General features: G+C 45.3%; 1 protein-coding gene across 1 annotated transcript in view; it reads left to right on the forward strand.

Moving 5' to 3' along the window:
- The window catches only part of WDR27 (WD repeat domain 27), a 233,972-nt gene that overhangs the window by 62,568 nt on the left and 154,645 nt on the right, over positions 1 to 16,759 (forward strand). The window contains 6 exon segments of the mRNA XM_010331306.3: positions 5,160 to 5,238; positions 7,195 to 7,272; positions 8,625 to 8,722; positions 10,155 to 10,244; positions 15,292 to 15,413; positions 16,522 to 16,655. Coding sequence (XP_010329608.3) covers positions 5,160 to 5,238; positions 7,195 to 7,272; positions 8,625 to 8,722; positions 10,155 to 10,244; positions 15,292 to 15,413; positions 16,522 to 16,655 — 601 coding nt within the window.

Genomic DNA, 16,759 nt, shown 5'->3' on the forward strand with positions numbered 1-16,759 from the left:
ACAGCTCACCTCAGTTTCAATGTCTTGTCCTCGTTTTCTTTTTTTTTAATTTTTTTTATTGCATTTTAGGTTTTGGGGTACATGTGAAGAACATGCAAGATTGTTGCATAGGTACACACATGGCAGTGTGGTTTGCTGCCTTCCGTCCCCTCACCTGTATCTGTCATTTCTCCCCATGCTATCTCTTCCTACCTCCCCACCACCCCGTCTCTCCCCCATTTCCCCCCAACGGACCCCAGTGTGTAGTGCTCCCCTCCCTGTGTCCATGTGTTCTCATTGTTCAACACCTGCCTATGAGTGAGAATATGCGGTGTTTGATTTTCTGCTCTTGTGTCAGTTTGCTGAGAATGATGGTTTCCAGGTTCATCCATGTCCCTACAAAGGACGTGAACTCATCGTTTTTGATGGCTGCGTAATATTCCATGGTGTATATGTACCACATTTTCCCTATCCAGTCTATCATCGTTGGGCATTTGGGTTGGTTCCAGGTCTTTGCTATTGTAAACAGTGCTGCAGTGAACATTCGTGTGCACGTGTCCTTCTAGTAGAATGATTTATAATCCTTTGGATATATACCCAGTAATGGGATTGCTGAGTTAAATGGGATTTCTATTTTTAGGTCATTGAGGAATCGCCACACTGTCTTCCACAATGGTTGAATTAATTTACATTCCCACCAACAGTGTAAAAGTGTTCCTATTTCTCCACATCCTCTCCAGCATCTGTTGTTTCCCGATTTTTTAATGATCGCCATTCTAACTGGTGTGAGATGGTATCTCAATGTGGTTTTGATTTGCATTTCTCTGATGACCAGTGATGATGAGCATTTTTTCATATGTTTGTTGGCCTCCCGTATGTCTTCTTTTGTAAAGTATCTGTTCATATCCTTTGCCCATTTTTGAATGGGCTTGTTTGCTTTTTTCTTGTAGATCTGCTTTAGTTCTTTGTAAATTCTGGATATCAGCCCCTTGTCAGATGGGTAGACTGCAAAAATTTTTTCCCATTCTGTTGGTTGCCGATTCACTCTACTGACTGTTTCCTTTGCCGTGCAGAAGCTGTGGAGTTTGATTAGGTCCCATTTGTCTATTTTGGCTTTTGTTGCCATTGCTTTTGGCGTTTTGGTCATGAAGTCCTTGCCTACGCCTATGTCCTGAATGGTTTTGCCTAGATTTTCTTCTAGGGTTTTTATGGTGTTAGGTCTGATGTTTAAGTCTTTAATCCATCTGGAGTTAATTTTGTTGTAAGATGTCAGGAAGGGGTCCTGTTTCTGCTTTCTGCACATGGCTAGCCAGTTTTATTTATTAAACAGGGAATCCTTTCCCCATTGCTTGATTTTGTCAGGTTTGTCGAAGATCAGATGGTTGTGGGTATGTTGTATTTCCTCTGAGGCCTCGGTTCTGTTCCATTGGTCTATATCTCTGTTTTGGTATCAGTACCATGCTGTTTGGATTACTGTAGCCTTGTAGTATAGTTTGAAGTCTGGTAGTGTGATGCCTCCTGCTTTGTTCTTTTTGCTTATAATTGACTTGGCTATGCGGGCTCTCTTTTGGTTCCATATGAAGTTTAAGGTGTTTTTTTTTCCAGTTCTGTGAAGAAGGTCATTGGTAGCTTAATGGGAATAGCATTGAACCTGTAAGTTATTTTGGGCAGTATGGCCATTTTCACGATGTTGATTCTTCCTAACCATGAACATGGAATGTTTCTCCATCTGTTTGTGTCCTCTCTTATTTCGTTGAGCAATGGCTTGTAGTTCTCCTTGAAGAGGTCCTTTACGTTCCTTGTTAGTTGCATTCCTAGGTATTTTATTCTCTTTGTAGCAATTGTGAATGGCAGTTCGATCTTGATTTGGCTCTCTTTAAGTCTGTTACTGGTGTATAGGAATGCTTGTGATTTTTGCACGTTGATTTTGTATCCTGAGACTTTGCTGAAGTTGTTTATCAGTTTCAGGAGATTTTGGGCTGAGACGCTGGGGTCTTCTAGATATACAATCATGTCATCTGCAAATAGAGACAATTTAATTTCCTCCTTTCCAATTTGGAAAATTTCTTTTATTTCTTTTTCTTGCCTGATTGCTCTGGCTAGAACTTCCAGTACTATATTGAATAGGAGTGGTGAGAGAGGGCTTCCTTGTCTAGTGCCAGATTTCAAAGGGAATGCTTCCAGTTTTTGCCCATTCAGTATGATATTGGCTGTTGGTTTGTTTTCTCTCTTCTGCTTTTAACAAGATAAAGCATATATTTCACCTGGCATTTGTGGCGTTTCTCTGTGGGAGAGGCTGTCTGAATACCTAACCAGCATGTTACACAGATAAAGTCAGCATTTGCCTTTTAAATAGCAGCACTCTCAAAAAATTGAAAAAGTCCTAGATAGTAATTATGTTAGTGAAGAATTGAAACTGTTTATTAGGTAAATAGTATGGTCTTCATGCATTATTTATGTAGTAGTCTGTTTTTCGTGTCTTTTAAATTTTCTGTTCATTTCTTTTTTTTAAATTATAAGATATATATAAAATAAAACTTACCATTTTAACCTTTTTAGGTGTATGATTCAGTGGCATTCTGTACCTTCACATTGTTGCGCAATGTGAAAAAAGGCTTTTTGAACCATTTGCTTAATTAATACCAAAGGAATTTTATGTGTATACATACATTTCTAGTGAAAAATTTTCAGAAAAACTTGACTAACCAATATTAATTAAAATGCCTGATTGTTGCAGTAATACTAGACTGTTTAGATGGTTTTCCAAAGTTCTGACTGTTTGCGTGGAAAGAAGCTCCCTGTGTTCGTAGACTTTACGCTGAGTGGTGAGCAGAGCCTCCTGTGTTTCCAGTACACGGAGTCCCTTGTCTTTTCTGCCTCCGTGGACAGCTGCACATTTGGGGAGTGAGATCTTGCCGCACAATCTGTCGTGAAGGAGACACAAGTCTCATGATTTTCTCTTTCAAAACTTACCCTGTTTGTTTCCTCAGCTTTCCTTTTTACATTCGCTTCATTGATTTAGATCACGCCTTGGAAGTGGAATTTTTAGGCTTTTTGTCAACATGGATCATCTTGTTTCAGATGAGCATATGTGATGTACTGTTGTTCGCAACCAGTGATAGCATTTAGAGCAGGCGTCCCCAAACTTTTTACACAGGGGGCCAGTTCACGGTCCCTCAGACCGTTGGAGGGCCGCCACATACTGTGCTCCTCTCAGTGACCACCAGTGAAAGAGGTGCCCCTTCCTGACGTGCGGCTGGGGGCCGGATAAATGGCCTCAGGGGGCTGCATGCGGCCCATGGGCCGTAGTTTGGGGACGCCTGATTTAGAGTTTAGAATAAAACCTTTAATAAGAACAATCATATAAATAGTTTTAATATGGAGATAACTTTTACAAAGTGATGAAATTTTAACATGTTGATGTTTTGTGTGTAGTTTAGAAAATATTCCCTTGGAAAATTAATGGATATGTTTTATTTACAGTAATGCTATAATCCCAAAATTTGCTGCCTTCTGCTTATAAAACTGTAACAGAGATAATATAAAAAAGAATGTATGTGGTGGACGAGAAACTATTATATGTTAATGCTTAGAGCATTTGTGAAAGTAACATGCCGTTATATATTTATAAACCTTATTCTAGGACTTTTTAGACTTTCTCATAATGAAGTATACTACTAATGTGTCCATAACTTTATTATTTTATCCTTAAATTGTTTTCCTTTTGGTGATACTTTATCATTTTTTGAAGAAGGCTTTTTCTCCTTTCCTGACTGTGTAGATTGGACAGGGCAGTTCCTGGGCTTCTCCTCCATCCTCTGAGGGTCCCTTTGGGTCCCAACTGTGTGTGGCATCTTCCTTTTTCATAGAAACCTCTCCCTTTCCAGGTCCAGCTTTGCCCTGTGCAACCCTGTGAGGCTGGCAGTACCCAGGCCTAGGCCCAGGCCCAGGGTAGAGACCTGACTCACAGGTTCCTGGTCACCTCCTGGACTTTGATTTGCACAGTGAGATGTCCACAATCTTAATTTAATGCTCTGTTAGGGCCACTTGATTCTTTTTTTTTGAGATGGAGTCTTGCAGTGTCGCCTCGGCTGTAGTGCATAGGTATGATCTCGGCTCACTGCAACCTCCACCTCCTTGGGAGGCTGAAGCAGGGTTCAAGCGACTCTCTTGCTTCAGCCTCCAAAGTAGCTGGGATTACAGGTGCCCACTGCTATGCTCAGCTAATTTTTCTATTTTTAGTAGAGATGATATTTCACCATGTTGGCCAGGATGGTCTCAATCTCCTTACCTTGTTAGGGTTGGGATTCCAGTTGTGAGTCCCCATGCCAAGCCAGGCCACTTGATTCTTGATGGGAATATGATTTAGGTTATCCGATACGAAATAGTACGAGAAACAGAACTGAATTTGTTTAAAAAAAGGAACTATTTTTAGAATTATTCAGTATTATGCAAATATTCATTTTTTCCAAAGGTATTTTATAATATACAGACTATTCATATTGAACACCAATTATTATGTTTATGCGAAAATAAATAGTTCTGGCAAAACTATATTTCATCTGAAAACATTTTTTTGATTTGTAAGTATTTATGGTAAGTTCACGTGATGTCAGAGTGTTTGTCAACTGGTAGTCATATGCAAAATGTAAAATAGGCTGAGCCAGGCACAGTGGCTCATGCCTGGAATCCCAGCACTTTGGGAGGCCGAGGTGGGTGGATCATGAGGTCAAGAGTTTGTGGCCATTTTGACCAACATGGTCAAACCCCCTCTCTACTAAAAATATAAAAATTAACCAGTCGTGGTGGTGTGTGCTGTGCCTGTAATTCCAGTTATTCAGGAGGCAGAGGCAGGAGAATCACTTGAAACTGGGAGGCAGAGGTTGCAGTAAGCCTAGATCTCACCACTGCACTCTAGCCTGGGTGACAGAATGAGACTCTGTCTTAAAAACAAACAAAAACCAACTTGGGTTATTTTCTTATTCTTTTAACCCCTTGATTTAATCTTTTGCTGGTGATGGTTGATGTGACTTCAGATACGAAACCTCTTATATTTATAGTCGGAAACTCATTCTGTTGGTGTGAATGTTTCTTTTTTGAAGAGTCTCTGTTCTTTTCATGTCCCTAATGAGATGCTAATTTTCGGTGTTTGTGTCTTCTTTAAAATTGCCTTTCTGCAGCTAAACGGAACGTCATGAAGGACCAATTCCTGGTTTTTCACAGTAAAATTAAGTCGTCTGGTTATGCGTCGACACCACAGTGAGTAAACTCGTCTTAGTGAGAATCAGGAGTGCACCTGCGTCACAGATGCAGGGCTTTAACACCAGCAGGGACAGAGATACGTCCCTGAGGGTCACATTATGGAGAGAGGACACGGCAATATAAACAGGAGTTAAAATGTGCTGGGTTGGACCCCAGCATGCCCGTCAGCAGCAGCTGCAGCAGCAAACGTTTCCTGAGCACTCACTGTGCGCTGGGCCACGGAGCGGCCCAAGTCCTTGTCCGATAATGCAGTGGTCCCGTGAGGTGAGGGCTAGCTGGTGGGGTGTGGGGCTGGGAGAGCGTGATGATTCTCTAAGCAGTTGTGGCCCCTCAAGGCCAGACACAGTGCTTTTCTTAGAACACAGCTTTGCCGTAACATCAGAGCAGATCACAGAGTATATTTAAGACCCGAGTTGCAAGGCTGCTCAGAGACAAGGAGAGATGAAGCGGCAGGATACTCTGAGAAACCACGGGGGAGGGGGGGCTTGAGATTTCCCAAACCTTACAAGCCCATTCCTCAAAGGGAAAGCTGACTTTCCTGAAGAAAATGCAAACGTATCCCCTCTTCCTACCTCATCTCTTGACCTTTTATGTCTCTTAACACAGCGGCCAAAATGGCCCTGTGACCTGGAATCCCTGTTCTCAGAGCACACGCTAGTCTCCCTGGTTGGTGCTCACCTCTGCCAAGCTCCCCCTTCATGTGCCCCTGGCCTCTCCCCCACCCCACCCCTCCCCCTGGCTCTGCTGTGCTCCAGGCAGAAATCCCAGGCCACTCTGTGTAAACTCACAGCCTCCTCTTGCCCAATGGCTTTTCTGATCTGCTTGTTTGTTCTCTTTGGCTTAACAGTGGTGACTGTGCCTTACTTATTATCTATTCTTTAAACCACTGTGCCCTGGACAGCACTCAGTACCCTAAACCCTCTCATAAGGCATTTCTGGAGGGATGAATGGATGGATGGAGAGATGGATGGAAGGGGATGGAGGGATGAAAGATGGCTGCATGCTTGCATGGATGGAGGGGATGGATGGATGGAGAGGTGAGAGATGGATGCATGGGGGATGGATGGAGGGATGGAGAGATGCAGAGGTGAGAGATGGATGCATGGGGGGATGGATGGAGAGGATGGATGGATGGAGAGGTGAGAGATGGATGAGTGGGGGGATGGATGGAGGGGATGGATGGAGAGGTGAGAGATGGATGAGCAGGTGCATGGATGGAGAGGATGGATGGATGGAGAGATGAGGGATGGATGAGTGGTTACATGGATGGTAGGGATGGAGGGATGAGAGATGGATGAGTGGGGGGATGAAGGGTGGATGGAAGGATGCAGAGATGAGGGATGGATCTGGGTGGATGGATGGAGTGGGGATGGAGGGATGGAGGGATAAGAGATGGATGAGTGGATGGATGGATGGTAGGGATGGAGGGATACAGATGAAAGATGGATGAGTGGGTCAATGAAGGGGGGATGAATGCGTGGGTAGATGGATGGAGGAATGGGTGAATGGATGGATGATGGTTGGGTGGAGGAATTCTCCAGTGGCATCTGCAGCTTTGTATGGATTCCCCAGGTCTGCCATATTAAGGCATGTTGTGAGTGTTGGGCTTTGTGTGGGAGCCCTGGGGGATGAGGGGTTGCCAGACATTGGTGGCCCTGAGTGCCAACCCGGGGCTTTGGATTTAACAGAAAAAGCCCAGCATCAGGTTCCTATTACAAGATTTTAAAGGAGTCACAGGATAGTGTGTAGCAGGGTGATGTCTCTGGGGCAGCCTGAGCGACACAGGAGGGGAGGAGGTGACTTGAGGGCTGGAGGTCAGGAGGGAGGGGCTTGGAAGCATTTATGCAGACGTCTGTGTCTATGTATATAATTTTTGTCACTGTAAAATATAAATCTCTTGGGAACCTTAGAGCTCTTAATATTTGAGAGTGATATAGCGTTTTCTTTCCACAGCTTAACTATGTTTTCGCCAAAGACCAACATCAAGAGTGAGGGTAAAGGACCGTCAAGACACAGGAGCAGCTGCACATGGTGTGTGATCTAGTATGCATCCAAATTCATTTGAAATAGCCCAGACCTTTACAATGCTTCAACTGGTTCCTTTCCAAACAGGTAGAAGACCTTACATGTGTGCATGTGTTTATGTACATATGTACACAGATACGTATATCTATATTATTTATATATCTTTTTAGTCAAATTTAATTCTTTCCTGTTAATTTTTCAGACATGCCGTGTTCTTACCACCTTAACACAATTTTGAAATGAATTGAATTTTTGTTAAAATTCAGTTTAGAAAATGTTGTAGCTGATGCTCACCCTGCCATGCCGGTGGATTGGGTGAAAATGTTGGGGCCGCTGTAGCGCCAGGTGCCCATTCTGAGTGGCCGTGGTCCACGCCATTGGGAGAGCACCTGTCCACGGGGCTGGCTCACACTGGCTGTGGGCATGTCCTGCAGACACCTGGGCCCCTTGTGACTAGACAGGCAGGCATCTGGGGCCTCTCCCAGTCCTGGATTTAAGATGAGATTGTCCAAGAAGAGATATGGGCTACTGTACTTAAAACCTATTTTAATGTGCGTGGGTCTACTTTGCAACTGCTGTATTACTGAGCGCCCGTGTTGACCGTGTCCATGCTCACTGTGCTTTTCTGCAGCGTGCTGCTGTCCCCGCCACGTTCTGCTTGATATTGTGTGTGGGCTGTCAGCAAAATGCATCTGGCCTTATGCAGGTGAAACGTGGCATCACCGTTACATTCAACTCTGATTTTTTTGGTGATTTTTTTCTGTGAGGGCCCTGGTTTCCAGACAGAGCATGCTGTTTCTTTTGCGTTTGACTCCTGCGGGCCTTCTGTTGAGAACTGCTGGGCAGCAGTGGTGGCGAGGCCTCCACATGCCCGCGCAGGGCTCATACGTGTACACAGAAGGCATTGGCGTGTACACAGAAGGCGTTAGTGTACACAGAAGACGCTGGTGTGTACATGGAAGGCATTTGCAGATGATTTGAGTGATTGACATTACACCACCATCCATAGTGGCATGAGACTGGAAAGTGAAATTCATCTTCTCTTAGTGAGAACCCTCATCCCTAATCATCACAGTACTCACATCAGTTTATATGAAACACAACAAATCCTTGCTGTTTTATATGTAAAATATATGTCTTTTTTGGCGATGTGAAATGTTAGTCTATTTAAAAGAGTTATTTCATGATTTTGAATGTAAGAGTCTAAATATACACGTTTATAGATAAATATTCAAGTTTACTGGAATACAATTATACATGTAGATGAGGGGAAACCCGCTTCGTTTCTTGGTTGTATTTTACTTCTCATCTCACTTTGAGTGTCTCCCGATCATTGTTAACCTCTGGCCTTTCCTCAGGGAGGCGTACGCCGTGGACAGCGCTGTGCCTGCCAAGCCTGGCCCCCGGGTCGCTGCAGCCCCTGCCTGCACACGTGTGTGCTGCATCCAGTACTCAGGTGCGCCACGTCCTGCAGGAGCTGGGTAGCATTTCGTTTGTAAGAGTCTTTTATTCTGTCCACTGTAAACATTTTTCTATTGTATCATAAATTGTAAATATATTTGTAAAAGCCTTGGATAACTTGAAGTTGCATGGGATGGTTTGTGTCTAGATTAAAACCGAGACTTCATTTCACATGACTGTAGTGAGGGTGATCATGGAGTGTCTTGCCCCTGTGGTGGCACGGAGACTGGCACTCACTTATTAGCACTGAATTTGCTGTTCTGTGGCCAGCTCCTCTGGGTTTTGCTCTCTATGTATCTGACCCCTCCTACCGAAGCGTTAAGGTTGGCCTGGTGGAAGGGTTTTGGTAGGCAGAGAAGCTAGCAGAACAGTCACCAGTTCCCTCTAGAGACGTAGCCTCTGCTCATGGATGGGCTGCAGGCGCCAGGCTAGGAACGGGCATGAATGCCATTGCACAGGCTGTGCACAGTGTCCCTTCCTTGCCAGACCCTCAGCTGGGGCCTTTTCCTGCAGGGCTGTGTCTCGGCTTCCGTGAGAGCCGCCCTGTTCTCACGTGTGTCCTGATAATGCCTTCACCAGACTTCTGTTGGACCTCGCATTTTTTTTTCTAAATAATCTTTGAAAGAAGGGAGGAGCAGCCTGTGAAAGTGCCCTTGGCCTCGGCTAGATAGTTGCACCACTCAGATGCTTCTCGGAAGCAAGATGGACTTGCAGGCGAGCTGTGCCCTTGCCTGGGGCTAGACAGAAAGTCCTGTCTGGGCTGGCGCCATCCCCAACCCTCACACCACCTGTCCAGAGAATTGAGTCGCCTAAGGGTTACTATGTACCATTCTGCCAAATTCCCTTTATTTTATTATATAATTGTAGCCACAGAAGTTTTAAAATCACTTTTGGAAATTAGATATGTAGTATTATCAGTAAAGTCTGTTTGATCTTTGATAGACCAGAACATTCCTTCAGTGTTACCGGCCCTCAAGTTTGAATATTGTCTGTGACATGTGTCAGTTGTTTCTACCCTGTTTTCAGAAATTGTTTCAACGTAACTGCTTGGCTGAATGTGCCTCTGGGCAGTCTGCTGATTCAATGCAGGCCCCAGCACTGTGTTTCTGTCCTGTCCTGGGTACAGTACCTTTTGGGTGCAGCACTTCCTGTTCACAACCTTGTTCGGTAGCCTTGCTCTCTCATCCTGCTGTTCCTCTTCTGTTAAGGGAGGCTGATGACAATGACAGAGCAGTACCTTACAAGGTTGTCAGGTAGAGGACTTGAGAAAGGGTGGACACGGGCTGGTGCCTGCAGACCCCCGTGCTGATGTGCGCGTGTGTGTTTCAGAACCAAATTTACGAGAAGTTCTACATCTTGCCTGGGGTTAATGTGACTCCTATGAATTAGGCTTTTCTAAGAGGCCTTTGTTTTTATTTTTTTAACAGGAGATGGACAGTGGCTGGCCTGTGGGTTGGCCAACCATCTGTGTCTGGTTTTTGATTCCAGCCTGACTGGGACACCTGCTGTGTTTTCAGGTAAAACGTGTCTTAATTTCAATCAGTATGAATGTAAGGGTGGGTCCCACTTAGGTTCTGGTTCTCAGTTGCTAAATGACAGTTTTGTTTTCTTTTTCTAAACTGGATTCACTGAGCTCTTAAACCATTCAGGGTAGACATAACTCATGAGAACAGCGTGGCAGCACTTTTGTGACTGGTGCCCTGGAGGCCAAGAGCTGATCATCTGTAGAGGTTTAGGGGAGTGAGTGAAGTTGAATCCTAAATAATTGAAATATAGTTAGTTAATATAATCAAAAGACATAAGATTGAAATATTTTGAAATTTAGTGGGGTTTGTACATAGACTTTTTGATAAACATAATAAAGCAAACAATGTTTTTTTTTAAAAAAGTAGATCTGAGAGCAACAGTGTTAAAATGACCACCATGTCAACTCATAACTGGGGCATATATTTGATTTCTAATTCCAGTTCCATAAAACCTGACAGCTTTTCATTACTACTGATACTGATACTACTTGCATCAGAACTCATACTTGGTAGATATTTTAACAAAAGCACAGAAACAACAAAAAATATTTCACTAGTCCTTCTGTTTTTTTACAGGTTGAGGATCTCTAATCCAAAATTCTGAAATCCAAATGCTCCCATATCCAGAACTCTTTGAGTGCCAACACGACGCCAAGGAAATGCTCACTGAAGCATCTCAGATTTCGGATTTTTGGATTAGGGTTGCTTAACCGCCATAATGTGAATCCAAAAAAATGGGAAATCCAAAACATCTCTAATCCCAAGCATTGAGAATATGGGACACTCAGCCTGTGATGTAACCACCCCAAGGGCAGTCGTTGGGAAATGCAGAGGTGGGGACCGATGGGGCTGAGGGGGGCGGAGGCAGTGGGGCCCAGGCCCGGGCAAGGCCACACCTGGGAGCAGACGAGCCCCCCAGTGACTACGACTCACTAACCCCCAGAGTGAGGTTTGGGAGGCCCCCAAAGGCAGGCAGAGCCAGACTCAGCTCCTGCATGAGCAAAGCTGCCGCCCCTGCATGGTCTGGAAAGAACACAGTTCTCCCGTCTTGGCCTGGACGCCACCCTCTCCCTTTGAGCCTCTTGATCCTGATCTCACCCCGTGTCTACCCTGCATGGCCTGTGCAGAGTGTGGTTCTCCTGTTGTGCCCTGAATGCCACCCTCACCCTTCCAGCCCCCTTGCTTCTGGTCCCACCTGACATCTATCCCTGCGTGGCCTGGACACCGCCCTTGCCCTCCGAGCACGCTTGCTTCTCCTCCCATCCCGAGTCTATCCTGCAGCCTCAGAGCCTCCACCATGCACCCCAGAACCCTGAGCTGGCTTCTTTTGTGGCTGAATGGTTGATATGGGTGGTTATTCTGTTGATTGTGGATATTTTACCACTATTTTATTGTTGGAAAAAGGACTTTTCCCTGAACTAAAATGCAGTGGGTTTTCAAACTCATCTTGACAAAAACTTACTCTGTTTCTGTACGGGGAAGGGTCACATTTACCTGCCTCAACTGCACAAGCCACATCGTTTCACTTTGAGTGTGTACTCAGCTTTGAAAATGTGACTGGTCTCTCAGCACCTGCCCAGAACACAGAAAAACGAGTGTCTTTATTTTCATTGTGATCTGGGACAAATAAGTATAAATTCAAATGCCCTCCTGGAGAGTTCGGGGTCTCTGAGTGTACAGTCAGGTAATGCAGCCCAGCCTGAAAGCCACTGAGAGCAATCGTATTTAATTTAAGAGAGGAGTTACATGTTTCTGCTTTAAATTTTAGAATGTTTCCTATCAAAAATGGTTTCAATTACAAAGACAGGCACCCCAGTCCCATGCCTTCCTCCGAACACATGCCTGGCACAGCATAGGTTCTCTGCGATGTGGGATGGCAGGTTCTGAGCGTGCTGCGCAGGGGAGCTGCGTTGTCTGTCACATGCCCAGGAGTCAGTGGTAATCACTGTGAAGTTCTGGGGTCAGGCATTTCAGAAGATTAAATCTACAATTCCATGATAGATGTGAAATTGTTTATGAAAGGAATCTTTGTCAAGGTATGAAGTGAAGGTCTGCGTCTCTCCTGCTCCTGGGCTCTTGGTTGGCTCGAGCTGGGCTGAGTGGCTTCTCCTCGGCTCCTTCTCTGAGCAGGGACTGCACACATCACCTCTGTGCCGCTCACGCCCCCTACCCCTGACTGCTTCCCCCTAGCAGGGCCCGTGTCCATAGGAATCTAGGTCCAGAGGAGGCCTAAAACCCTGACCTAGGCTAGGCGCAGTGTCCCACGCCTGTAATCCTAGTGCTTCCGGAGGCTGAGGTGGGTGGATCACCTGAGGTCTGGAGTTTGAGACCAGCTTGGCCAACGTGGTGAAACCCCTTCTCTACTAAAAAATACAAAAATTAGCTGGGTGTGGTGGTGGGCACCTGGAATCCCAGCTATTTGGGAGGCTGAAGCAGTAGAGTAACTTGAACCCAGGAGGCAGAGGTTGCAGTGAACCGAGATTTCACCATTGCACTCCAGCCTGGGTAACAGAGCAAGACTCTGTCACACACACACACAAAAAAAACCCCGACCTGGACAGGATTTTAGAATTCTTTTCACTCTATTTCTGAAGCTCCTCATCTCATCCCACACACCACAGGGGAAACTGATCAACTGGAAAGGAAGAGAGAGCTCTTCTGTATAGTGAGGAGATTGAGGGGAGATTGGAAGAGGCACCCATGTGGGGTCCCCCATGGGCCCATTGCTCATGGGGATTGGCTCCAGAGGGCCCAGCCTTCCCTGCAGTGATTTGTCTTGGATGCACCCTGTGGCCGAAGCGCTTCTCGCCTGTATCTGGGGCTGGAGCTCCGGAGAGGAGGGGGACTCCCCCCGTTGGCAGGTTCTGAGGAATCTCCGTGGTTTTCATCCTGGGAGTGGGAGGTCCGTCCCTGACACTTGAGATGAAGGACAGGCCAACTTGCCAGGGCTGAGCTGAGGGTGTTGCTCTGCAGTTCCTGCATTGCTGGTGCCTCTGCTGGCCTTGGTGGCATAGTTGGCCACTGGGTGCCCAGCAAACACTATGCTCATAGGAGGAAGTAGGAAGGACTGGAGAAACACATTGTCAGTCTCAGTAAGAAGGAAGAACATGGGTGGTAGCGGTAGCTTCACCCTCTCTCCTGTGCGACCTCATGCAGCCTGTGGGCCAGGCGAGGGGGCTGGTCTGAGTTTGATACTGGAAGAGGGTGGCCACACGGCTGGTAATGAAGTAACTTCTGAGGTCAGTGCCTGGGCGGATGCGTCAAGCCCTTGCCACTGGGAGGATGCCCTGACGGCCCAGGATGAGGGCACTGGGTGCTACAGCAGATGTCTGTGAACCTGTGACATTCTCGGGATGGCGCAGAGCTGTGGATGCCACCGGCGTTCGGTACCAGCGGCATGGGGGGCGGCTATTAATGGCAGTCATGAATCGTGACTTTCCTTTGAGTCTGGCAGCTGCTGTTAGCTGAGCAGCAGTGAGGAATGTTCGGAGCTTTCCTTAACTGGCCTTGATACTTCTGCTAAAACTGCCAGAACTCTACACGTGAGGGCAGCAAAGCTGTTTTCTGTTTTTCTGTGCTGTGAATTTCAGCCCTGTGTTTCCTGGCGTCCTGTTGCAGAACTGAGTTATATTCTTAAGCCTTTCCTGGTTTTCCCATCTTTTTTATCTTGCTGCTCTGACAGATACGATGTAGTGAGATTGCAGTTTTTTGTCTAGTCTATAAATCATCATGTGCAATTCACATGCTGAGGCCCGTAGGATGGGGCCTTCTCCTCCGTGGGGAGATCTCGGCTATGACAAGAATTTTCTTGGAAGCTGTGCTTACCCATCCCCTGTGATTTTAATCACAGAATGCTTATCTGTGGAAGTGAAATGGGGTCGTTGAGCAGGTCTGGGGTCATTTGTGGTCAGTCTTCTCCGTTATCCCAGCTCGAGTGCTCAGGGGGTCAGAGGCTGCAGGGCTGGGCTCCACCTCTCCTTGCCCTCACCTCCCCAGCTCCTCTCATCTCTCCCTGCTCACCAGGACACATACCTGGCTTTCTGCTCCAGGGCCGACCTCTGAGAAGACGCCCAGCCCTGGTCGTCTTAGCTTTATCCTTTCCTCTGTGTCCACCGCTTCTTAGAGCCGTCAGGTGGTGGCAGCTGAGAGGCTGTTTTAAGACACCTCCTGGCCTGATGGCCGTTCTAGTAATTATGAGGCAAGACAGGTCCAGAAAGCAGCACGTGCCCAGGGCCTGGGCCACAGATTTAGGCTGGAAGTAGGATGAGGTGGGGACCGGACAGGAAAGCTTTTATGGGTATGTGAAATAAACACTGTTAACCTCGTAGCCTACCTTAGTTTAATATCAGAGTGGCACACACTGCCAATATTCAGACGCCTGAAGATCGGCACTGGCACTCTCACCAATCAGCATCAAAACAGCCATTTTGAGTTTAGGTAAAACTTTTCAAATCTGTCACAACAAATGATTGACTTATATGTGTGTGCTCAGTGATTTTTTTAAAAACTTTTTTCTTCAATGTTGATAGCAGTTATTTAAAATACTGATACATTATCATGGAGTCCATAGATTTCTATACCGTAGTTCATAACACTAGATGTTACCATGTTCTTCTCTGAAAACATACACTCACAGATGCACACATATGTTGAACATCATAGTTTAAGAAATGTGAGGTTTTACACTGCCTGGCTGAGGCAGTCAATCATACCCCAAACCTCAGCACCATGCACTATCCGCTCGTAACAAACCTATACTTGCACCTCCTGAATCTAAAATAAAACTTGAAAAAATGAAGCCTGAGGCTTTAGAGCAACCGCCTTCAGAAGCCACATTGAGCCTCTACTGAAGGGAAAGAGTGCCCCCGGCCTCAGGCTCCACAGCCTCACTGGGGCGAGGAGAAGCCTTATGGCGTGCCTCTGATTACTTGGAAAATACTGTTCCAGTTGTGTTGTATGAAAGCACCAGATAAGTAGCAGTCAGTCAAAACTGATTTTAATAATAGAAATGGTAACCCTCTCTGATCATTCCTGTTAGGTCACGACGGGGCGGTTAACGCCGTCTGCTGGAGCCATGACCAGAGGTGGCTGCTCTCCGCGGCCCGGGACCAGACCCTGCGGGTGTGGTCGGCGCATAGGACAGAGCATGCACTGCTACTGGTAATGGACGGTCACATCTGCCATGGGCTGTCATTTCCAAAGGAGCAGCCCTCAGCTGAGAGCTTCTCTGTTTTACCTTAATAGGAGATGAAGAAATGGACATAAACCAAGAGTTGCTTTTGATTAATTAGTTTCTTAAACGTGTGTCTACCTGTATGCATCCACACACACGCAGTAGGCACACATGCATATGGTACACAGGTACATACCTACATACTGGCTGCACGCATGCTTAATTCATACGGTTAAATCTATCCTTATGTTTATTATGGTCTGGGAATGCCAAATGATTAACACTGAAATATTTGAATAATTTTAAATATTGATTCAATGTGATTTTATAGTCAGACAGTAATAATGGCCAAAGGCTATTATGTGGGGGAAGTATATTTTGGGGAGAAAAGTGACATGTTGATGAACTTATGGGAGATAATTTGAAAGCGGAACAGGAAAGGAGAGACAGGAAGATACAACCTTATGACCAGGACAGGGAAAGAAGAGGAAACGGTAGGAAACTCATCTTCAAATCATCAGATACGAGCAGGTGACTTGCAAAGCGCATAAGATAAACGCAGGCCAATTTTCAAAGACATTGGCATTTACTTTCTATGGGTCTTTTATAGAATGGGGATTGAATATGAGACAGATAAGAAAGGAAGTGTACGTTAGGGAAGACCTAGGGCCTCTCTGAGGGAGGAAGGAGGCGTTTGTGAGAGCCGTGGGCGCCGCTGGCCTCCTCTGTGTTGTAATGTTTGGTTGTGAGGTCTAAATTTGAGAGTAGACAGTTCAGAACTACATTTTAAAAAATGTTTTAAATTTCACCTTTAATACAATCCTTGCTACTTAGTATGTTTACTGCTAAGTTTCAATTTTCTTTTAAAGTTGTTAAAGGGCTGGAATTCAAAACGTTCGTTACAGTAAAATTTTAATTATATAATACCTTTCAGAAGGAGTAGGAGGAAACAAAAATTGTAGATTGGGTCTAACAAATATATGTACACATTTAGAATAAATAGATGTTGGGTTTTAAGAAGAAATAATTTTGTGTTTACAGCAATAGTCTTTTTGTTGAGATTATATTGACAATAATTACCGATTTGCATTACAGGGCAAAGACATGTTTTCTAAACCAATACAGTCTGCACAGTTTTATTACATAGATGCCTTTATATTATTGTCTTCTGGCCCTGAATTTCAGCTACTGAAGTATCACATTGACACTTGCAAAGATGAGATTAAGAGGTAGGCAGCCCTCCTTTCTGCCTTATTTTTAGATCAGAGGAAGCCGTTTCAATAATGTGATGTTAAAAAAGGTATTTACATTTTAAAATGTCACCTTGAATTTA

The sequence above is a fragment of the Saimiri boliviensis genome, chromosome 4 (genome assembly GCF_048565385.1).
Source record: "Saimiri boliviensis isolate mSaiBol1 chromosome 4, mSaiBol1.pri, whole genome shotgun sequence".
NCBI classification, from domain to species: Eukaryota; Metazoa; Chordata; class Mammalia; order Primates; family Cebidae; genus Saimiri; species Saimiri boliviensis.